Below are 25,025 nucleotides of genomic sequence, written 5' to 3'. Positions count from 1 at the left end.
TCCGTTCCTAATATACTTTTGATGATTTGGATATAGTTTGACGTCCACAACAATAACGAGGTCAATTATTGATTCCGATGCCAATATAGACATATTGAATACTGAAATTTTTGCACGTGGATCTATCAACTAAGTTACTTGGCTTGGTTGACGGCAATTTGGTTTTCTGCATGAGTGTGTTGTGTTATGTTAATCTTGGTGAAGATTTTTTTGTCGTCAGCATAGAGAAGATGTCGTGAACTTTGGGGGAAATTTCTCATGTCACAGAGAAAAATGTTGTATAACAGTGGACATAAATTTCAGCCTTGAGGAACACCGCATGTAATGCTGACAGGTTTAGATCGAATGCCTCCTACTAACTACGATTTTGTAAATATGATTCAAACAAAACCCTGTACAAGAGGATAACGTGACTGACGCGGTCGCAGGCTTTTACGAAATCGGTGTAAATAACGGCTACCTGCTCTCTACCATGCATATTTTTGAGTATATAGGTAATAAATAGGGATAATTTTACTTATTGTGCAACGGCCTCTGATTAAACCATGTTTATACCAAACATCTGCTCTGCAATTCGGCAGCATACTAATACATCTAAGCAATTTCTTATTATCCAGCGTCTAGTGTTCGTTTGCTGTTTGTATCTTTATTATAAAAAAGTTAGTGTATTCGATTTTAACTCAAGTATTTTCGAGTTTTGGAATGTCAATACAAATATACGTGTTTACGCTACACGTACCCTACTACATTAATAATATATAAATAGTAATTATTTGTTACAGGATCGTCGATATGGCCATCATACAGTCGTGCTGCTGTTGGCGTAGCCTTCGTAGAGGCTGCTACGCCTCAGCGATATACACTTTGGTATGTTATCTAAGTATACCTTATATATAAATCATATATATAAATCTTCTGCCGGTTTTTGGATATTTTTTGTGTGTGTGTACAAATTCATTCGGTGGTATGGATTTACAATTAAATGTCTTTTTTATTTTATTTTTATTGACTTGATAAAAACATAGTGAAACAACAATATTTAACTTATATAAGTTACAACCGGTATCTACATACCGGTTGTAACTTATATAAGTTTTAACTTTGATATCAGATTCAGGAATATTTTCTTTGGTAGACAGAGACAAAGACTTGTACAGGTCATCGTATATCAGGTCCGCTAGTCGAAGAAAATTGTGCTCATTTTTAAATATGATTTTATAAAAAACTCTCGCATGAATTTTTGGTCGTATTGAATATATGTTTTGCAATATGTTTTTTATTTAAAAAAAAACAATTTATTAAGTTTCCAATAAATTAGTTGCATTCATCAAGAATTTAAGCAATTTAATTCGCCTCTAACATTAGTAAGACCAAATCCTTCCTTATTAAACTAGAATTAAAATACATTTTATCTGAGTTACAACTTATACAAACATAATATTTTAAAACAAAGTTTGTAATCTTTGTAAACATTTGTGCGACTTTTCGGTGCCATTCACACAATTTATCTTCTTCTCAAGCCTCACTAGTCACTTTAGGTGGATCGGGTAAGAGACTGTGGCACTAACAAGATTTCAGAGAATAGACAAAATGAACTAACATTATGTAATATAAATGACATTCCAGGAATAAAAATATCCACATATGTCGTCTATTACAAAAAGTCCTAGTCAGATGTCTCCGATGTCGTCAAATTACGTCTTCGAAATTCATATCGCAAATTGATTTCATTCAAGTAGACGGATATCATGAGTTCGCAATATACTTATTTAATCTCAGTATCCAGATATTATCCTTAGTAAAGGCAAATAGAATAATTGGATATAAAATGAATTTATAATATACATGTGTTTATATAATAGGTTGGGGAAAAAGTTTCTTCGCATTTTTCAAGAAAATTCACAACATTTTTTAATATAGTTTATTTACATTTAACTAAAGTATGTAGGTACCATTTTGTTCGATAACTTTTTGCCATCTTGTAGGTAGGAATATGATCCCATTGCTATGGAAATTTTGGGGCTTCTAATCAAAATACCGCGACAATTGATTTTGGCAGTCCTCTCGTGATGTTAACCTGACACTGCCTAAAGAATTCTGAAAATACCGAAACAGGTGGAAATCTGAAGGTGCAAGGTCAGGTCTATATACGTACGTCGGATGCATTAACACCTCCCAGCCAAGTTCTCTTAATTTTTGCTGAGTGGCTAAAGATGTGTGAGTTCTAGCGTTATCTTGATGAAAAACCACACCCCTTCTGTTGATTAATTCCGGCCGCTTTCTCTCAACTCCTTGCTTTAATCTCATCAGTGTTTCGCAGGTCAAAAAAAAAAATTTGAAAAAGCTTAAACCAAATTTGTACTACTCTCACATACACTGCACTAGGTCCATAAACACCGCAAATTTTTTTCGCGGCTTGCATTGCATTTTTACCTTTTTTGTAGTAAAATTTTAAAATGTATGGAATTTCTTCATTAGATTCACTTATGTTGACGGTACGAAAAATAAATAAAAATCACACATTATCCTAATATTGGAATTATCTTCTTTAAAATCTCAACTTTCAATGATAACAAAAACAGGCAAATACATATAGTATAGCCAAAGAGATTTTATTACAAGTTCATACATATTATATATTTTAGCGTAATTTTGTCAGAAATTTGCGGTAAATAATATATATGTACTAAATTAAAATTAACTCAATATATATTATAACAGACGTTCAGTATATACTTTTTTTAAACTTATAAGATATATTAAATCGAAATATTTCCGCACCAAATCAACTTTTGCTACGACAGGATGCACCAATTCTCAAAAGGCCGGCCCTTCAGTATCATTTAACCTCAGCCGCCTATTTGTCACCTTATTATAATCACTATCTGAATATAATCTACGAAGAGAAAATACAAGTAATAAATTATAGAACGTTATTACTCTAATAAAGCCTTAAGTATATAATTTATACGTATATTCCTTAGAGAAGATTGCTGTAGAGTAATTACCGACACCCAATTCATGACGTAATATACTTGGCTTGACGTAATATACCTTGGCCTCCTAAGACAGTTTAATAACAAACGTACACTACACCCTAACTGCAAAGCTCAGTGTGTAATATTGTTAATATTATTAGGAGAAGAAATACTCTTGTAGATATAATATTTCACTCCAAATAACGAAAAATAACAACTGTTTAATGACATTGATAGGATATCTTCCTAGAGACCGTGTATTTTCAAACATCACTGAATCCAGTATGGTTCTTTTTAGTTAAATTTGTTACGACCGGTAGGCCCCTACAGTACTGCCCTGCGATTCTGTAACTCACTGAAAAGCCCACCTTTTAGCCCAGCTTGTAGTTTATTGTTTATTAAAATGCCAAATCATAAAATGACTGCTTCACGACTGATTTGAGAGCGACCGCCGATGCGAAAACCGCTGTGTGAGTTCGGAAAGTGAGTTACAGAATCGCAGGGCTGATACTATAAAAATTGTTATTGGCTAGCATTGGCACTCCATATCAAGGTTTCAATCAAATAGAGGGCTATGAAAGCAGTAGCCTTGCACCTTCCGTTGTTTGTACCTCTTCCAATTCATTTTGGGAATTGGTAGGTCCTCTTTTTTATTTATGGAAGTAACGCAAATATACTTTTATTGGATGGACTCGATCAACCAATGCACATCAACGTTGCTGGTCAAAATTAAGTTTTTTTAGCAATTTTTGCACATCATAATGAATTCTGTTTAACAGTTGAATTTATTACTAAATAGCCAATGGGAAATGGCTGAAACGAAACCCGCAAGCAGGTACTTTATACCTGTTTGGACATAGTAGTTTTTATAAACTTTATAATTTTTTTTCTATTCAAGGCTCTTCTCTTAATTTTGTTGTTGTGTATGCCTGGTTCGAAAAATGAATCTTTTATCTTATATAATTTTGATACAGCATTACATTACATCAAAAGTTTCCTTGCGTCAAATAGTTACTTTCAATTAAGTGATGATAAATAAGGGTAATCTAATAGACTTTGTATTAAGAACAAAAGCATAACTTAGCCTTTTAGAATGTTTTCTTAGAATTTTTAGCTAAACAAAGACTAAAACGCAGAAATAATTTTTCCTCGCAGACGATCGTAATTTACTTGAAATTAGCCGTAAATAATGCTAGGTGCGTCTCAAAGGCGTAAGATTTATGATAGAGTGCTCGTTAAATTTATGAAACGTACCTAATAAATCTGGGATATTGCAGAATTGACCTGAAATTTTTCATTGACAACTTACACATATGAATGATGGTGAATATAACATAAAAATACTAGCTGATCCAGCAAACGTCGTTTTGCCATGTAAAAAAATAAAAACAGAAAAAAATATCTAAAAATAAAAAAAATATATTTAGGGGGATGAAAAATAAATGTTGTCCGATTCTCAGACATACCCAATATGCACACAAAATTTCATGAGAATCGGTCGAGCCGTTTCGGAGGAGTTTAACCACAAACACCGCGACACGAGAAGTTTATATATTAGATTAATGTCAACAACATTCAGTGCTCCTGTGACTGAATCCCGTTCTTTAGTAAAATATGTCATTTTTTTTTTAAATCATACCGTCATGTAAGTCCGTCATTTGCAGGTTGGAGAAAAACACATAAAAATTAAAATATTAAACTGGAAAAGTTTTGATTATAAGCAAGTTTAATGCGTATTCTTGTGCAAATAAGTTTTTGTTCTATCGAAAGTATTATAATTACAGAGAAAAGATTAGGGTTTTTTTAAATTTTCGTTCCTTCACTCGCTCAACGATGACGTCACGTATTTACAAATCCGCGAACGCTGACTCGCTGCTTGTACCGTGACGTCACATTGGCCCGGTCACTAAAATTTTTATCGTGGAGGCCATTTAATAAATAAAAACTAATTCTGTTTTACATAGGCCAATAATAAATAATAAGGCAATGGTGCGACGAAGTTTGTGCTATGGAACTGTAATTGTAAAGGCCGGCTACGCATCCACTTAAATGATTGTCCATGGGCTGGAGATGACTGCCCGTTTTGGGTGGTTTTAGGGTCGTTTGCGCTGCTCTTCCCGACCCTGATATAGCCGGAGTAACCGTCTGATAGTCCACCATAACGTGTGTCGGCCGAAAGTTTTGGGATCGATTGATCGGGGAAACACATATTTTAATAAAAAATCAATTAATCAGTATGCGTATTAGAAAAGAATGCATACTTCAAAGCCTTGAAATAATTAATTTTATTGCGTATTTTTTATACTTCACCTGCTCTGTTTCATAGAGTGTATTGATTGTAGGAGAGCCCACGAGTAAAACCATGTACTCGTATAGCACTGTAGAAAATCGTGAAATCATATGAGCATTTCTGCTGTGACAAAAAAAGTCGAAAGTCAAAAAGGCGTCTAATATTGGAAATGTACGAAGATTTTTTATTTTATGACGAAAAAGATCGTTTTTTCAAAAATGTCAGCAGGAGCGTATAAAGCTAAAAGCCGTTCCCGCCATAGAAGCGAAATAACAAGCTTTGAGGAAATTGCTAGGCCATTCTACATCCTCCTTTTTATTGTGTAGGTGACATCGAATATTTCTGAAAACAGCTTTTATTAATACCAGCAGCCGTAGGAGGTAAAAATTTAAGTTTTAAGGAAATTTTGATTTAAATTTGAATTCAGGAAAAACTAATATAACAGCGGTTTAAGCCATAATGTTATGGAAAATCTTCGTCGTAAGCTCCGCGTACTATGATAATGTGGTGGAACAGTCGTTTCATAGTTGTATGATAATACATTTCTAACGTGGATCAAGAAACTATATCAAAATTAATTATCACCGTAGTTTTTTATGCCTTGACTAATAGTTTTTATCACAAAGTGTGTAATGATTCGTTTATATAGCACTATTTATCACTCGCATTTCGAGTTTTTAATTCTAACCTCGGTTGTATTAAGAATGATCTTTCCTTCTTGTACAATGTACTCACACAGTCCAACTAAAATACTGTACAAACGATTTAAACCAAATAGGTCTTTTATTGGTCAATAATTTATCCTAAAGAGGCATACCGTTTGTAACAGGTCCCTAATCTTGATAATATTATGCAGGTATACTTTGCGGTAACCATAGTAACGATGGGGCACTTTATCGACGTTGAGCATCGCTACCTATCCGGCCAAATGACTGAACCCGAATCGGAGAGTTTCCTCGAGCCGGAAAAAATAACTCCAAGTAAGTATATTTTTTATACCTCATTGATTCAACATAGGAATTGGGTTTGAATACGGCCTGTAGAAACAATAAGGAAAGTAGGTTAACCAAAGATTACACTTAGGACGAACGAACAGGTGTGGAGTGCGTATATCGTATGTGCGTAAACCTAAAACGATAGATTTGAACCCATTATATTACTTATTTATTCAATTTTAAACACTATTGGCCACGTGTCTTCAGCGTGTGGCTCTCATCTCTAAAAGCGGCCACTGACGATACGTCCATTAATCCGAATGGAGTAGTCGTCGTCCAAAATCGTCCCATGAATGGTAAAAAAGTATTCCATTTGGATGGACGTCAGCCAGCTCTGGATTTCCAAAAGGATTGAAATCCATGCGTCCAGGCCAAATGGACGTCATCCGTGGCCGTCCGACAATGGCAGATACGTGCGCCACGCCATATGGAAGCAGTCCGAATTGTCCGTGAATGGGCGAAACGGCGTCCATTTTTTTGAGGTTTTTGTTTCAGTTTATGTTTTGATGTCGATGGTGGTGGATGTGCTGTGTATTTGTCAAGCGTTATAATTTTCTTTTTATTATGTCTTTGTCCGCGCGTGACTTTGTGTTGGAAGTAATAGAAAAAAATAAAGGTATTTCTATTTTTAAATAAATATATTTATATTATTAAATAAATAAAAGTATTTCTTAATGTTTCAACCAATCCTTCATCCACCTTCTCTTAGGTTTTTTTTGTCTTTTTAATAAAATACACAGAACTGCTGCCACCAGTAAAGTATTGTTATCCATAGTATTATTTATTACCTTTCCGTACGATTGCAAAGTTCGAAGTGACGCCATGCATCCAAATGGAAGTATCGTGAATGGTACCGTTTCTCGATAAATTTCCATTTGGAGTGCATCCAAAAGGAAGTCTACTAAATGGACGTATCGTCAGTGGCCGCTTTAAGATAGTAGGTTCGAATCCCCGACAGTACCAATCGACCAATGGACTTTCTGTCTATCCATGCCCGCACGCACTCTATTGTACTGTCAAAAGGTCGGCGTGTGTCAGGTATATTCAATAAAACTTTTTTAACGTACATAAACGGTCAGTCAAAGTCAGTCAGGAAATGGTTAGTGTCTTAATGACCGCGGCTGTCGTAAAGCGCCCATTTATTTTCATATATTTTTTTTGTTAAAGACAATTCACACCAATTGACCTAGTCCCATGCTAAGCTGGTGAAGCTTGTGTTATGGGTACTAGGCAACGGATATACATAAATATTATACATAGAAAGACCTAACACCAAATGCTCATCACATCGATGTTCGTCTCAGCCGGGGATCGAACCCGGGACCCATGGATTCGCAGTCAGGGGTACTAAACACTAGACCAATGAGTCGTCAAAAGTCAAATAAGTTTCAAATAAGTTTTACGTCAAACAATGCTTAACTATTTGAGGCTATATAAGATATAAATAAAACTGCAATACTGAATTTATCCACTCGTATGTACTTCAACAAAACTAATTTATCCAATATAAGTTCGGCGGATGACACACGCCAAACTTTGTACCAATATACTGGACATTTTCTATCTCGACAAAGAAAGATGAACTTTATAAAATTACAATATAGGTATATCTACAATAGTATTTAATCCTGTAAAACGCTCATCTGTTATTTAGAGCGAGATGGTTAATTAGTCAATTAAATAATGATTTAATTACAGATCCAATCAGTACTTAAGTAGCTAGCCGAGCATGAAATGCCGTAGCTGATTGACAAGACGGTTCTTTAAATAATTAATTGACAACTCTAAAAGTAGCTGAAAGTGTTTTATAGAATTGAACTGACACAATCAGCCTACAATAACAGTAAATCACGCTATTCTGTGAAATAAGCAAATGTAACACAATTTTTCTCGTAATAATATATAAAACATAAAAACCACAATGTCTTTATTTTGTTTGTCCCATTGTAACGCTCATTAATGTTTAACTATGTGTGCAAGAAATCCACGGAGACAGAATCATTTTTGTTTGGGAAATAAAATTAATTTGCCCGGTCAAAGCTAACATCAGCACTGCCGTAGGGACTGCAAACTTAATAAATTTAATTTAGTTTCTATTTATTCATTAGTAATTATTAATATTATTAATAATCTAATTAACATTGTAAGATTAATAATTTCCAAAAGTTACTTTAGTTATACATAATATATTGATTCATTTTTAATTATTTTTATTATAGAAATAACTTAAATAATCTTATAAGCATTTATATTAATAAACTAAAAATATAAAATATTAATCAAAATATTCATCATTAGAAAATATTTTTTCCGGATACTAGTTATTTATTCTATTACAGCTAATAAATAAATTAGAGCCGTATTGACAAAGATAAATTCCTCTTCGTCCTATTAATTTCATTAAATTAACTAAAATAATGTAATTTGAATTCCTTGAACTGACTTTGATTTTCCAAATACCAGAGCCTCCAAGTAATTTACACCAAACAACTTTATAAATTAGCTTTCAGAATTTCAGAAAAGAATGTGGTTTGTCCCAACTCCGATATTTATTATTAGGTCGCTTTGTATGTGGGGAGTAATGCTATAATCAATATTTTTAATAAACCTGAAGATTTATTTTCAAGAAAAAATATATAAGTACCTACATACTTAAGCTTTAGCAAACATTACAAATGAACGAAGTATTTTAGTTTTTTGTATATAAAAGTAAAAAATCATTTAATCATATAGGTAACACAATGTACACATATGAACGTCCAAAAAAAGAAATGTATATGAAATGCTTCTAAATTTACATTTAGTGCCAGTTCTCAAATCAAGGGCGTAGAACGGAAGAGAAGAACTGGCACTAAACTCCCCGCCACTCTTTTTAATCGCCATGTTTTTTTTTACACAAGGATTGTAAGGAGCTGCAACCATTACACCATGTTTCACATGACATCTTAATTAATAAATAATAATAACATAAATTAAAAACAAAGACTTGTCCTCTATCAGCAGGAGGCATGGTGAAATAGGAGCACGCACTTACATGCTCGTGGGAACAACACGCAATACCTACATATATAATACGCACATATTATAGTACCTGTAATTTAGCTTGTGACTCTCACCTTGATGTCGTGAGTTCGTATCGCGACTATGCCACACAATTGTTGTTGCATAGTCCATATGGAGACCATATTATAGACCCAATCGACAGCATATTCAGCCTCATAACTGGCTGATGACTACAGGACTATAGTCCAATTTTAGGCACCAAACTCTTACAAAGACGGGAAATAAAAATATATTATTATAGAATATATAGAGGCAGATCACCTACTTATCTATAAAAGAAAATTATCAAAGGCACATATATGGCTGTCCGGAAATTCTATTAATTAATTAGTGATAGTGATGCTGAGAGATCGAAGATCTAATTAGTAGTACAAAAATATAATTAGGGAGCTTGTAGTTTATTGCTTATCAGAATGCCAAATCGTAAAATGACTGCTTCACGACTGATTTGAGCGCGACCGCCGCTGCGAAAACCGCTGTGAGGTTCGAAGTGAGTTACAGAATCGCAAGGCTGAACTGGTGGTATTGGTTTCACCCTTCTTGGCAAGCTTCTTCTGTCACCAGGTTACAATTATTTAATTTAGTTAAACTTTAAAAGAAAAAGGGCGAGCAATCAACAAAAAATATCCCGAAAAAAAAACTGATTTGTATCGTAAGCGCGAAATTGGTTTAAATGAACGAATTTTTCGGCATCGGTAATATATATATTACTTAGTAGCCGTGTTAGTTACTGCAGTCACTCGGTTGGTCACGCTGATTATAAAACTGCTATAGCGATACTGATAAATTTAAGAACTAAACCAACATTTTGCTATCTATCGGATGTACAACTAATTCCTCGTTACCGAAGTCGCTGTATATAAAATAATTGTATTCATTCTTATCTTAATAAAAATTCACACACGTAACAAATCATAATTTGATAATTAATAATAACAATACGTTCGTGAGATAAAGCAATTAAAAGGGAAAATTGCAAATGCCTTTTGGAACAAATTCCCAATTAAAATAAAGGTCCTATAGTTAGGAAGTTTATTCGTCTAAAATAAGATTTTAACAGTTAAAAGTTTTAAGCGAACATCCCCGTCGGTAATCGGAATCCATTTAGATAGTGTCAGTTACAAATCTAGCTAAGGGAAAGCCCGATTTTATTACAAATCACATCGCAGGTACTTAGGAATCGTAATCGAATACATATTCTTTATTATGTATTTTGAAATAATTATAACAGTTACAATTATAATCTAATAATAATTATAACGAAGTGAATGTATAAATTATAATAATTTAAACATTTTTAGTATGAACCCCCTTCACACATAGGCTGCCGTTCTTTTTGTCACCGCCAACCATAAAAACGGCAAATTTACTTCAATTTAAAAAAAAAACTCGAATTGGTCTAGCCGTCCGCAAGTCCGCAAAGGGCTTAGAAACATATTTTTAGATTTTATTTATATATAAGCCTTCTCATTTTACTGTAAACGTAATTTTGAAATATGTGACGCACGCACGTATTTATAAATTTAATTAATAAAGCGTATTTTTAGCATACAATAGCTATAAATCAACTAAGTCTATGAGTGTCATGTACGTCAGTGACCTGGAAATCGATGCTACCCGTGGAGAAAATATGAAAATAACCTTATAATATAAAAAGTTCATTTCCCTCATGGATAGATCACGTAATATTACCCCTCGTTTACGCTCTTACAAGCTGTGATACGAGTTTCAAACAATACTTTATGATCACTTAGTATTTATGAGTTATGGACGTTTCATCTTTTTACCACCATGTATGAAGTACTTCTATTATACTGTACCTACTGCAGTAGATTGGAATTCTCTAATAAACTTGGAAGGTTTTCGTAACGAAAACTAGGAACCTCTGTTCGAAATCGCTTTATCTAACTCTGTCATGGCCTACGCGTAATAGACCTCTGCGCTGGACACTTACACAATACGTGGTCTTCACAATACTAAACTGTAGTATGTCTAGTACTATCTAATCCGAAAGTTTATTAATTATTGAACTCGAATCGTATGTCTGCTTCGAACGCTTCTGTAGACAATTAACACGTAGCTCGATTTACATACAGATTTTAAATTGACATTCAACAGGTCGTCTATAATGAAAATAGCATAAAAGAGAGACGAGGTCTTCATATAATAGAATTTGTTAGCTATTTAACTACAAGGAAATATTGAAAAAAAGTTCGTCACGCCTTCGTTCATATCATAAGGAACAGATTCCTGTACCCTAACAGATGAATTTCTGTTTGGAAAACAGAACAATGTTATGTATGTGATATTATTTAAATATGCTAATATTTGGACATGATGATTTATTTATAAACAAAGTTGTTTAATTCCGTAATTAGTATACACGTCCAACTCGAAAACTAAAGTCTAGATATACCAGGGAGCAAGTCAAAGTTTAATCAAAATCAGGAACAAGATTAGAGTTTGAAATATCCACACATTTCGGGAGAGGACATTTATATAATATAACTTATATAATGACTTGTATATTGTCCGATGGCGGCGGGATGGGATGTCGTTGATCCCTTGGAGGTAGGGACGGGTTTTGGTATGGGATGCTACTTGTTTTAGGCCGGGAGATAGTGACAAAAAATAGTGGGTCATTTGTACCAGTATGGCGGTTCTTCGGGGGTCTTATTACGCAATGAAAAAAAGAAAAATGATGGTCAGAGCGCTGGTACCGGCGGCCTAATCGCGTGGGCGTTAGTCGAAGTCGTCGGATTAATTATGAAAGTCAAATGATTTGTTCCACAAATATTCTAGTATTTTCCGATAGTCCATAATAAAATACTTTTCGGACGGTTCTAAATGGCCGCCATACTGCCGAAAATCGCAATTTTTTTTATGGTTATATATATGGTTGAATTCATTTTAATTATTTTTTTATTGTTACAGTAACAGTGTCTCTTAACATCACGCTACTGGCATGCAGCAGTTTGGGCCTCATCTCCTGCGTCGTACTCATGGTGGGAGTGTATAAGGTATTGTAAAATTTAATACAAAAATCATAATCTTCTTATAATAAATCCTAAATGGATAATACAAAGAATAGAAAATAAATAAGTCTTAATTGACAGCTTAAACCGTGTCACCACTATTTTCATTACAGCGCAAAATACAATGTAATACAATACGAAACAGTGCTTGAGGTATAACGGGATGAGATTGATTTAGTTTAGACGACTAAGGGGGGTCAATTAAAGGGGGAAGAGGGGGGTGCTGTTTAAAGTTAGTAACAACCATTTTGGCATACTTAGCATTTCTAATACGTAAACTTTATTTGAATGCTAATTATTGCAGCACCAATCGTCTTACAGTTTAAAGTTACTACACTTAGTTTAGGGCAGTGAATAACTTTAAGCTTAAAACCTTATAACCGACAAACGTGGTTCGAAACTGGTTTCTTGTGTGCTGCACTTCTATTCTAAAATATACACCTCAACTATGAAAAGTCCCAACAATTATAAGTTTAGACAGATTAGTCTGGTATGCGCTATATACTATAGGACGTAGGTTGATGTCTTTGTAAGCACGTACGAGCTGGGTCACTACTAAAACTTTATGGCAATACATAAAATATATGAAAACCCGTTACTCTAGTTATGGATTGGACAAGCACTAGAATATATTTTAAATCCAGTTAAACCAAGTGTAAAAACACTTGGACATACACATGGAAATTTTTGATTACTAATTTTATTTTATATATATAATTGTATAAATTATTATTTGGGACATCGAACACAATTAATAACAATAAACATATTCAGAACTCTAGTCACGATTCAACTTGCAGAATAATTTCTTATTACTGTTCGTAGACTGCCCAAACTACAAAAAAATCGTATTAATCCATATTTAACTATACGATGTACAAATGAACTTAATTTATCTTAAATAGATATAGAAATAGATTATAATCTATTTATAAAAAAGAAAGTAATTAGAAATATAATTCGATCACAAATATATATAAAACTCCTTAATATGATTGGACTTTTAACTGCTTCACGTATATTATATATTCGGACAAATAGTAGAGATATATACATTATACATATAATTTATAAATGTGTAATTAATTGCAGGATATCAAATTTATGCTTCTTCCTTGGATTGTGTCTATGGGATTGGAAACCCTCGTTGAGCTGATCAACGTATGCTATCTCTTTTACTTGCAAACTGTAAGTATTGAACAAGTAAGTATTCAAATATTTTTTCAATCACCTATATGTTAGCATTGAGAGGAGGTTGAAGATGAAGAACTAATGACACGACGTCTACAAGTAACAGTACGCGATTTTCTCGAATTTTGGATAGAAAAAATTGTACACAACGTTTAGAAAAATATTATTTTGTTGTTCGGGAGCGGAATGAAAATGAATGAAAAACGAGAGACCTTGTTTCTTCACAGTTAATCTGATTAAAAATATTCGTATGATGTAATATATCTTAAAACGAACAGGATTTAAGTAATTCAGTATAGCAAAAAGATTAAAAGGGCTTTAAACATTTTTATGCAGTCTTATAAAATAGTAGTAGAATCAGAATACCTTTCCATACATTATTAAAAATACTCCTTCGTATTTAATTACTTCACAGTCAGAATTTACAACCGTAATCCTCAGGTTTTGTTGACCTTTGACCTAAAACTTCTACCTTAATAGATTTAATTGTAGTGTATGCTACACTTTCATACAAACCAGGCGTTATTTATTATTAATGGTTGAGCTGATGTGTCTGTCAAATTTTAATTGACCAAGACGCAGTAATACAATAAATTGAAAACGGCCTCAAACAAGTAATATATTTCTATACAAAAAATAAGATAACAATTATTAACGTTAAAAAATGTCGCTTCCATGTCTCATTAGAGGAATACAATGCTTTCTTCAGCCGCCGGGCATCAAAGAAACAATTGTTTCGAGTTTCAAGTTACAGTATCACCTGTTATATAAGAAACTAGGATAATATAATTATCATAATGAGATGACAGGCAGTTTACTTCTAATTACACGCTTCCAAATTACTGGCTTGGAAATTATAGATATTTTCTAATTTGATATTATATTAACTTCGACATTGTTTTAAAAGGCTTAGGCCATTATGGAAAATGTTTTTGACAGACTTTTCGTTTCGTTTCAGTTCAACTTCAACCCAATAACATCGTTTCTCTTCACTCTGGACTTCTTTATAATCGCCCTTAACGTAAGTACATATTTATTGTTGAAATATAATTTGTTATTATTGTTAATGGAATAAAATAATAAATAATCAGCGGCGCTACAACCTCTTTAGGTCTGGGCCTCAGATTTCTGAATCTGTTTCATGATCATTTCATACGCCTTCGACTTTTTGGGTCTAAGGCAAGCCGATTTCCCCACGATCTTTTCCTTCACCGTTCGAGCGAATGTTAAATGCGCACATAGAAAGAAAGTCATTGGTGCACAGCCGGGGATCGAACCTACGACCTCAAGGATGAGAGTTGCACGCTGAAGCTACTAGGCCATCACTGCTCTTTTGGGATTATTATATTAATTATGTTTCTATTACCGAATTATTGAACTCCAATTATAAAACAACAATGACCATTTGGCACTGGTGATAATAATAATAAAAGTTATACAAGCGTATTACTTGCATTATTATTCTAATTGTAATACTGCAGTATACATTTTTACACTTATTCTAGGTTTTCCTAAGTGCTCTGTAGGATTCCTATTGACTATACCCAGTTTGTAAGCTTGATACAGAATTTGACAAAATTAGGGGAATATGACTGCACACTGACAAATATAGCCACTGAAATAACTAATACATTTATTTTAGTGCATTCGCACTTCCTAGGTCCTTCCTTCAATCAATAACGAATATGATGAAAATAGCACAAAAATATTTAAGACAAAGATACGTAACAAAAATATACAAAGGACCACCCTAATTTCTTGACATTAATTCTCTGTAAAGCGAAATGGAAGAGATAAGTGTAACAGCCGTTCAATCGTCCAAAGAAGGTAATTAGTTGGAATAACCCAATACCGTCCAAGAAACAAGGTACAAAAACCTTTTAAAATAAATGTTTACAAAGTATCGTTTACATACGCTTACTTTAAAAATCATCAATGCATTTCACTCAGTCAATGTATTAATTTTAGAGGAGATTGATAAATAAATACTTTTTAAATCTCGTATTCTAGTAAACTCGTAAAGCTCATAATTTTGCAGCACTATCGTGACTAAAGTCATTTTTTCATGTATATTACTATGTAAAATAAAAATATGTTAAATTGGTCGACACAACAGTGGAATACCAAATACCGGTTAAATTACAATGTCACTGTAAAAAGTAGCTGTATACAGCGGTATTTCCATCTGTGAATAATTTTACTAAATCACTACTGGATCTAAAATTATAATGCTTAAATATAATTAATGTTAATTAAACTAAGTACAAATGAAGCACACTAAAAATTAAAAATACAAAAGTAAAAACGAAAATATCAGAATTACCTAATTATTATTATTAATTGAAAGAAGTGGTATTATGGGGTCTAATAATAAAGATACAGGACTTCAAAGAAAACTATATGCACTAGTGTGTAGTGTTGACGTGACTTGAATGAAAAATACTAATATTATATAATAATTATACGAGTAATATAATATTAGTGAAAATTAAATAAAAAATATAAAATAAATAAGATAGTATCGGTGACCCTAGAGCTGGTGCTTTCCTCGCTCATCGAATAAGTTTCGCAATACAGCGAGGAAATGCTGCCAGCGTTAAAGCTACACTGCCACAGGGACCAAACTTTTTAAATTTATTTAAATTTTCTTTTTATTATTACTATGTAGTTACCTACATATATACCTTTTATTTACATACTGTATATAAAAGGCATATATGAAGCGTTGACAAATCATTGTATTATGTTAAATTAAAGCTGCCTTATTAAAGCCTATTTAAAAATAAAATAAAAAAGTAGTCTTAAGAATTTACTACTATTACTAAGAGTTTAGAAAATTAGTGGCGCGCGAACATCCTACATGTTGTAAAACGATCACGTTAACAATAAATTCTTTGTCATTTCACACTACAACACACACACTAACTATTATAGTAGTTCAACGTATTTTACGGTAACACACAGATTATAACGACAAATTATATGAACAAAAATGTTGTAGTCGTAAAGTATATTAAGAAACCTCAGGTTGAGTCACTTACGAGTGAATAAATTGTGCATTTTTATAGCGCTCCTTTTAAATTGAAAGTCTTTTTATTACGCATCCCTTACCGTAAAATTTTCACGGAAATTGGGAGTACCATTTGCTACGTAACAGTTTACATTAAATTTGTAGAACTTTTTAAAAGGAATATTTAATTATGACCACAGAGCTACATTATGGTAATTGTACTTCTACTATAGTCAGTTTTATGGTTAAAATTCTTAAATTTTGCTTAATTTATCGATTTTTTTGAGAGATTTTAGAGACAAATCTTTAATCTATTACTTTTCTAAAGAATACGCGCGCTTTAATATAAATTGATTATAATAATTCAACACCGTTCACTATGTATCAAAATCTTAAACCACTTAAAGGTTAGCCCCTATCGATAAATGCTGATAAAATATGTAATAATAAGTATTTAGTTCCCCAATACACCAAATTGAGAGAAGAAAATAAATCTCAATGTTTAAACAATTTTGGACTTTTAAACCCTGAAAAACATATAGTATTTTAATCCCAATAGCAATCTTGAATGAAATATTGAGTTTATAAAAAAATCAAAGTAGGAAATGAGGAGGAAATCAATTCGACGTCTAATTCTTTTTTGTACAGCACGATCGCAAAAGTTGGTAAATCAGCGGTACGGATATTGAAAGATGTATATCAAAATCCATACAAAAAGTCGGTATCGCTGTCGCTGGCGGAGTTAGGTTATAACAATCTCACTTCAATAGAACAAATCAAATATATCAAAGTCAACTTAGGTAAGTCAACCTCCAACTAAATTGAAAACTTTTACCTTAAATGTTTAATATGAGTTTGATTCCTTTCATTTTGTCATCTATTTATTTTTGATTTTTGCTACTTAGCACTCTTAATAATCATATGTTGTCTGTAGTACAAAATGTGAACAATAATTCACTAAAGTTTAGCGCTAAAAAATCGCTTCAATAGTTCCAAATATTATAAAATAACATTGCCATGGTGTAATTAATACAATTGCCATAAGTACAGACACTGGTCAGCACTAAATACTCTTATAATAAATAAAACAAATTTTCACCACTATTAAAATTTATTTAAAATAAAAACCTGTTACTAGTAGTGTAGCTTGAAACTTATTTAATTGGTTTAGCAGTTTTTTGTGTATTTCTTTAACAAACATACAAATTTTGCTATTACTCTGCTTAGGCAATAAAAATCAATGATTATGTTTTTTAACTTATATTTATTCATTATAAACCAGGCAGAAATAGAAGGCCTACTTGTCTGTGACTAATTACAGAAACATATAAACTGTAAAGCCAAACCCCAAATGGTGTAATTTCTTTGTTAACATTTGTATAAACATATTTTTATCAAAATATATTTCATACTTTTAAATAAGTTCAAATATGTATTTTGATATTACTCACGTAACGTTTTATTGGTATATAAGGAAAATATAATTTACAGTAAGGGTTAAATTTCGTTTGCAGAATCACGGTTCATAATTTATGTAAATACATAAGTTAGAGATACGAATAGAATTTGAATAAGCTTTGACTCCGTTCGTATGAATTGTAACGAGATTTCATCAACGAACACGTATAGAACATTAGCTGTCTTTGGCTGATATTAAGCGAAAACTATAAGCTTCTAATACAAATCATTATAAATTATAAAGAAGTTGAATGGTTTAGTGAACTGTATTATTAAATAAAAAATGATGGATGGTGCTCGGCATACTGTCACGGATAATAATAATAAGTGCTCCAAAGCCACTGGAAGTCGGGCCTCATCAAATGATTGGTCAGACGCATCGTACGAACGACGTAGTCTTTCCTTAGAAAGTGAGGGTAGGCTTATGCAAAAATATTAATCTACCCACCAAGGCTTACTTTGCATTCTTCTTAGCCTAGTCTTGAATTGTTTTTATTAAAAGCACATATTTTGTTTTGACGTCCGTGGCCACTTATTATAACTAACACATTTGCGAGATCAAATGCCTGAGTTGTATTGTTAGAATTCAACTCCACATTGAAACAACCCGTTCCGAGTCTCTGACTCTAAGATGCGTTCACGTAGCGGCCAGCTGTTGTTTTTGTTAATAAAATATGCAGTTCAACCGATGTTATTCTTCAACCGCAAGGTCTAAAAGCGTCCAACAATGTAAGAAATAAACAGTGATCCATCCGCAACATCATAAAATATTTTAAGAGTACTCAGGAGTTGTTAAATTTTTACATCTCGCATCCTGAGCAATAAAGATGCGAAAATGTTCATTAAAAATTATATGCTTACTTGTATAGGTTGCTTTAAAAAGTGTAAATTCTTAGCGCTAGCCTACTCAAATCGAATAGTAAACGTAATACAAAATAATACACAATTATATGGAAAACTTGTGAACCTCGCGCGCTTCCCCCGTATTTGAAACGAAACAGTAGCATGATCAATCGATATCATTTGTGTTTACCCAAAACTGTCAGAAACTAATATTATCATCGCGATACTTCACAAAACCATAGATAAAGTTTTTTAAAACTGATATGTATCCGAAATAAATTGAAAACGTTGAATTGTTTTTTATATATATAACATTTCATTTCGTATGGATCACATAAATAGGAAATATGATGCCATAATGTATCCTTGAATGATATTGATAACGAACCAGCGAATATAAAAATAAAACACGTTATATGAGATATTGGCGTGTTATTGTAACTGAACGTTTTAGAATATTACAACATAGTTTGTGTCGAATGATCGTCAACTATTCTAACAAATAAAAAACTTTAAATGCATCTTAAATGAGCAGTGTAGGGCCTAAATCCTTTAATACATTTTAAACCATCTCTTTGCCCCCTGTTCTATAAAAAGGCAGATAGGGTTTATCATCTACTTGCCTAAGAAAAAAACAAATGATCTCGAAACAGATACATATATCTGAGGCTCTAAATGGTTTGTTTTTAAGGAGTTATTTTTCAATAAAGTGAGCGTCTGTTGAGTAATTATGGAGCTCTGGGAACATAGTTATACCACGTTTATATATCTTAGGTTGTGTATATGCGCGTTTTCTTATGTAAATTGTTGAATTTGTATATGTAATCTAAAATCCAATGTTTTATAGAATATATGAAACTTATCTCAAATATAAAAAATCGCAATAATATTTAATATAGTAATCTAAACCTGTTAATAAATATTAATAAAATTAAATCGTAAAATATTTTGTCAGCGCAAAGCTTGAAGACTGGAACAATCAGAGTATTTTTTTCCTTGAACTCTGAGCAAGATGTATGGCGACGACAAAAAAAAGGCTAAGTAAAAAATATATTAAGGCAAGTAGAAAAAAGTACGCTGGTAATAAATAAATAGAACACTGAAATAAAAGTTATCAGTGTTAGTAGTTGTTACTTTTAAAATGAATGTAAATGAAAATGTCCGGTTACCACTTACCACACTTTGTATATGGTAACACGTGCCTGCTTATTCTGTTTTTTTAATTAGTTTTACAATTCGAGGCGTCGGTTTTTACCCTGAAGCCTTATTACTCTCTAGGAAGAAATTTTCCATTGTTTGCACTCCGGGGACCGATTTTTATCTATTAATTATTAAAACCTTTTAGAATGCATATACAAATAAACTCATATACATGTGTTATATGGGATACAACAAAAATTTAAGTAATAGCATTATATAGTATCTGTACTAAATTATAAGAAATCAATATAAATACATAAATTTTCAGTAAGAAAGACGGCGTGTAAAACCATGTTTATGATTTTAATTTTCGACGAGTCACTTTAATCAAGGCTTGAAAAAGAAAAGCTAAGTGAAGTGTCTGAAGCAAGTGATTAATATCCGTCCGATCCCCTTAGGTACACAGCTATGTTTATTAAAACTTTAATTACCTACTATTTTTAAATATTTTAACGAGTAATGATGATTGGCGGATTATTACTTTTTTAATGATTGAGCATAACGGGGTGTTTCAAATTGCAATATGCGTAATTTATTCCGAAAATCTAGTGTTTGAACCTAATAGATAAACCAAACGTAGTGCTGTGACCAACCTACCAGACCAATAATATGTATACGTACCATATACCAAGCGTATATAGCACAACGGTCGTCGTTCCACTACTGAGCGTTTCTTAAGGCAGTTTTGCCGCGTTCCGCCATTATCTGGGACTAGCTGCTGAAAAGTGCGTACCAATTCTTGAAAGGCCCGCAACGCACTTGCGAGCCTTCTGGCAGTGTGAATGTCCATGGTCAGCGGTATTACTTAATACCAGATGAGCCCGTATACCTCCTGTAACATAAAAATTATGAAGTAAATTCTAATAATAATTAAATCTGATTTCAATATAAGTTGTTAGTAATCTGGTTTGAATCTACATACCGAATACTCGATTATAATTGCCTCTCCTAACTACGTTTGTCATACAAACCGTTTATTGGATCGTTTCATATCATCACGTACGACTAACGATTGTCCATTAAACGCCACTAGACCGGATGTAAACCGACGCATGATCCTATCAAAGAAGCTGGACTGTACTGCGGTAGAATTTCTACCTCAGTCAGATACTCCAGTCATTTTTTATTTAGAAATTCTCGAAATGTCATCATAAAAACATAAATAGGCTTATTTAGAACTAACTGGAAGCACGTACATATACTGTGTAAGACACGACAATTTCCTCCCAATGTTTTTCTTATGCGAGCAAGTCTTAACGGCGTACATTTTCTTCTCTCACATATACATACAAGGTTATTATGATTAAACTAAGATGATAACATTTGGAAGTGTATGTGAGAGACTGGTCTCTGTAACAGGAGACCTGAGTGACAGATAGCCAGCCTCTCCACCACCGGAACACGTACAATCAGGTCATTGTCATAAGGTACAATAGAAGAAAATAAGTAAATGCTAAAAGAAAACATTGCAAACGGAGTTGTAAAAATAAATTTGGTGTGTGTTTGTGTGTGTATGTGTGTGTGTGATAATGAAGGATAAGTATTCAAAAATCACGTTTCTTAAAAAAAAGTGTTCTAGCTAGTGAACCTGTGAAGGTACACTTTTAAGAAATAAAAGAAAATTCTTTTATTAACCTATTTTCAGTGAAATCATTTTAAATTCATTCGCTAAGTCAATTTGCCCCGATTTATCTGAGGTCAGCAAAATGTGTTGTTTTTCCATTTCTCTACCTTTTTGTTTGACCTTTGAGCGCGTTCGTTCAAATATTCTCTTTAGGTTCATCTTCCCTTAAATCAGCAAGTTTTATGTCCGAGATCGCCATATATCATTCCCCATACAATATTTGAGCGTTATGAACACTAGTCTTATAGAAACTTAGTTTGTATTTTTTTGTAAACTAAAAGGAATTATTTTTATTCATTCAGCATTTTAAACTTCTTTTATATTTTTAGTCGATTTTGTGCCCATGTTTAATTCAATTCAAAAATCATTTAATCATATAGGTCATTGTACACTTATGACTTGTCAGTAAAGAAATACATATTAATGCTTCTAATTTTACATTTAGTGCCAGATCTCAAATCAAGGGCGTAGAACGGAAGAGAAGAACTGGCAATAAACTCTCCGCCACTCTTTTTAATCGCCATGTTTTTTTTTTTTACACAACGACGTTTCGAACGTTTCGATTTACTGTACCTATTTTTTTTATTATATATAATTTTTTTATTGTTCTACTTTTTTCTTCTGTAACACTGTATGGGTTAGTATAGAAAATAAATAAATTAAAAGAAATACTACAATACCGGTTTTGGATCTATTTGTTTGTACTCTGGCTGAGTATCACTGTGTAGTTCTATCGCTTTCTTTACTAATAACTATAAAAATATAATGATTAAATTCCTTTTTTATGTAAAGATACTTTTTAAATAATATAAGAAATTTTAATTTCCGTTACAGACAAGAGAAGTTTATTAAAAGTAATTGCTAATACAATTTTCCCCGTTGCATATTTTCTTTACAATGATCAAGTATGTGACAGATGATTGTTCTTTTGAATCAAAATTCTAATATTAATCTATTAGCTGGTGCCTACGACCTCGTCTTCGCAGGATTAAAATAATATATGTCCAAATTATATAGCGTGAAAGACATTAGCGTTAAATACCAGAAACGATAAAAGTGTCTATTTTCATTTAGGAATCAATTTATTACTAACAAATGTGCATTTAAAACACATAATCAATTATTATTATTGTAGTTATGGTTCACTATTTTGGCTATAATGGTTTATACATACATAAGACATAGAAATATACTGTGGAGGGCTTTTTTGTAGGACTACTTGAGATAAACATTTCCATCCTATATTACATGTGTAACTGATGGTGGTAGATTTGTTCCTACTTACTGATATTTTGAATAATTCACACAATATCTTTATAAATTGTAGCCTATGTGTTATTCTGATGTATAGGCTATATTATTGTAAAGTTTCATTAAAATCCATTCATTACTTTTTACGTGAAAGAGTAAAAAACATCCATCCATACTTACAAACTTTCGCGTTTATAATATTAGTAGGATTTTCACTACCTATTTTGTTGAAAAAATATATTTTATTTTTTTATATGACTATTATTATTATTCTTAGTTTCTTGCAATAAAACTTAATTAAATCAAACGTTTCTGGGACATATACCCCGGGATTTAATCCCGAAACTCGAAGCTAACAAGCCAAACAAACAAAGCCACGTAAGCGGTTAGCACTAATTTCATTAAATTTGAATGTGCAAATTTTCTCATCACAGGTCGGTCCCAACATAAAAATGCCCTTGAGAATTTTTACACTAGGCACATGTTATTTAGCAACCTCCATAAAAATCCTTTGCTCTCAATATGAATACGGACTATTTTAATACGTTATATGTGTTGTTATATATACAAATTTCTTAAAAAAAAACTGCACAATTAGTAATTTATTCATCAACACATTGCTGTAATTATAGTATTACTTCTTGTGTTATATTTTAAAGTTCTTTAACAAGTAGAAATGAAATAAACGTATTCTAAAACAGCAGCACAGTTGCAGCAAAGATTTGTACAAATCTTCAGATTAAGTATTCTCTCAAAACTCTATATTTAGAGTGCGTGTTCGCGTTAAATTCAAATCAAGCGCTTTGAACTATATCTTCAAACAAGAGATTACCAGCTAGTGCATAATAAAGCGTCAAGCCAGCCTCAGTCCTGCACTTTAAGAGTCAATATTAGCTTATTAAATTAAAAAAAAATCAATTTACACGCTAACAGCCAGGTAGTAGCTGGTAAGACAAGAAAAGAAAATATTTTAAGTGAAATAAGCGAAGGAATTTTTATTAGTATTCTTGTTACGTTGTGATTTTTTATGGAACATTATCTTCGCTATCTGGAAAGCTATTAATTTCTAATTGTTAGATATCCCCCGAGATATTCCGAGCTAATAACCACTTAAATATATTTTATCTCGTATGTTATATGATAAGGTGTTTGAAGTTCTGCAATGAAGTATGCTGTAGACATATTTTTGCACGAGTTTTATTAATTTGAGAGCCTATAACGGTCAACGATGTTGGGCTATAGTGACAGACATAGATCTAGATTTAAACTGAATTAACAATGAAGTGGTCTTAAGAATCTTTATTGATATCATATAATAAAAAAATAAAACGTGTGGCACTTGGGGACTGCCGCGGTACAGGTATTGCATAGCATTTTTATCAACTTATAATTACAATAATTATAATTATTTATTTATTTTTTATTTATGCAGATTTTTTTTTTCTTTGAAGTAAGTAAGTTTTTTCTTTGTACCAGCCGCGCTTACGCTACGTCACCGATCACCTACGTCATCGTGTGTTAGGTTTATTTCGTTACGGAATTTCTTGATTCGATCGCAGCGCTCAACGCCAGCGATAAAATCTATGCAATAGCTTAAAAATATATATTTTTCCTATGACCAATCTGTATACTCGTATGTTTACGTTAAGCCTACATATAGCGCTAGGACCCCACAGGCCCATAGGGTCTCGACACCGAATGGGACAAAATCTTATTAAAATATATATATAAAATATAAATAAAACATATTTTGTTATAGTATAGACTATAGATGAACGAAGCTACAACAACACTTTTAAATACTTGCATTTTTCATACGGCCAAAAATAAATTATGCAAAATTTAATACAGGATTGATTTGAATTACGACATCCTTAGTATGGATTCTTTTAAACCTATATATTTGATGCCTAAATTTGTAAGGACGCTTAAACTTCACAATATCGGACTTTAAATTAAATTCTGAGTTCAACGTGTGCAGTTTCTGAGACCTAGTTATCGTAACTTTGTATGAACAAGGGCAATTCTAAGACTTGACATTGTAGTTTGAAAAGAATATTGAGTATCGCCATGAAAGTCAAGTAGTA

The 25,025-nt window shown here is 32.4% G+C and overlaps 1 protein-coding gene across 2 annotated transcripts in view; it reads left to right on the top strand.

Annotated features, from left to right (window-relative positions):
* Positions 1–25,025, top strand: part of LOC125062755 — a 61,423-nt gene that overhangs the window by 17,603 nt on the left and 18,795 nt on the right. The window contains exons 2-6 of one of the 2 annotated variants that reach the window (XM_047668873.1): positions 783–867; positions 6,125–6,248; positions 12,261–12,346; positions 13,454–13,549; positions 14,511–14,573. In XM_047668873.1, coding sequence (XP_047524829.1) covers positions 793–867; positions 6,125–6,248; positions 12,261–12,346; positions 13,454–13,549; positions 14,511–14,573 — 444 coding nt within the window. In that variant the 5' untranslated portion in view covers positions 783–792. Of the gene's footprint in view, positions 1–782; positions 868–6,124; positions 6,249–12,260; positions 12,347–13,453; positions 13,565–14,510; positions 14,574–25,025 lie in introns of both variants that reach the window. The other variant, XM_047668872.1, reaches the window with a different exon arrangement.

This window comes from Pieris napi, chromosome Z (genome assembly GCF_905475465.1).
Source record: "Pieris napi chromosome Z, ilPieNapi1.2, whole genome shotgun sequence".
In the NCBI taxonomy this organism is placed as follows: domain Eukaryota; kingdom Metazoa; phylum Arthropoda; class Insecta; order Lepidoptera; family Pieridae; genus Pieris; species Pieris napi.
Note: the sequence above shows the minus strand (reverse complement) of the source record. Positions and strands in the feature narration are given on the sequence as shown.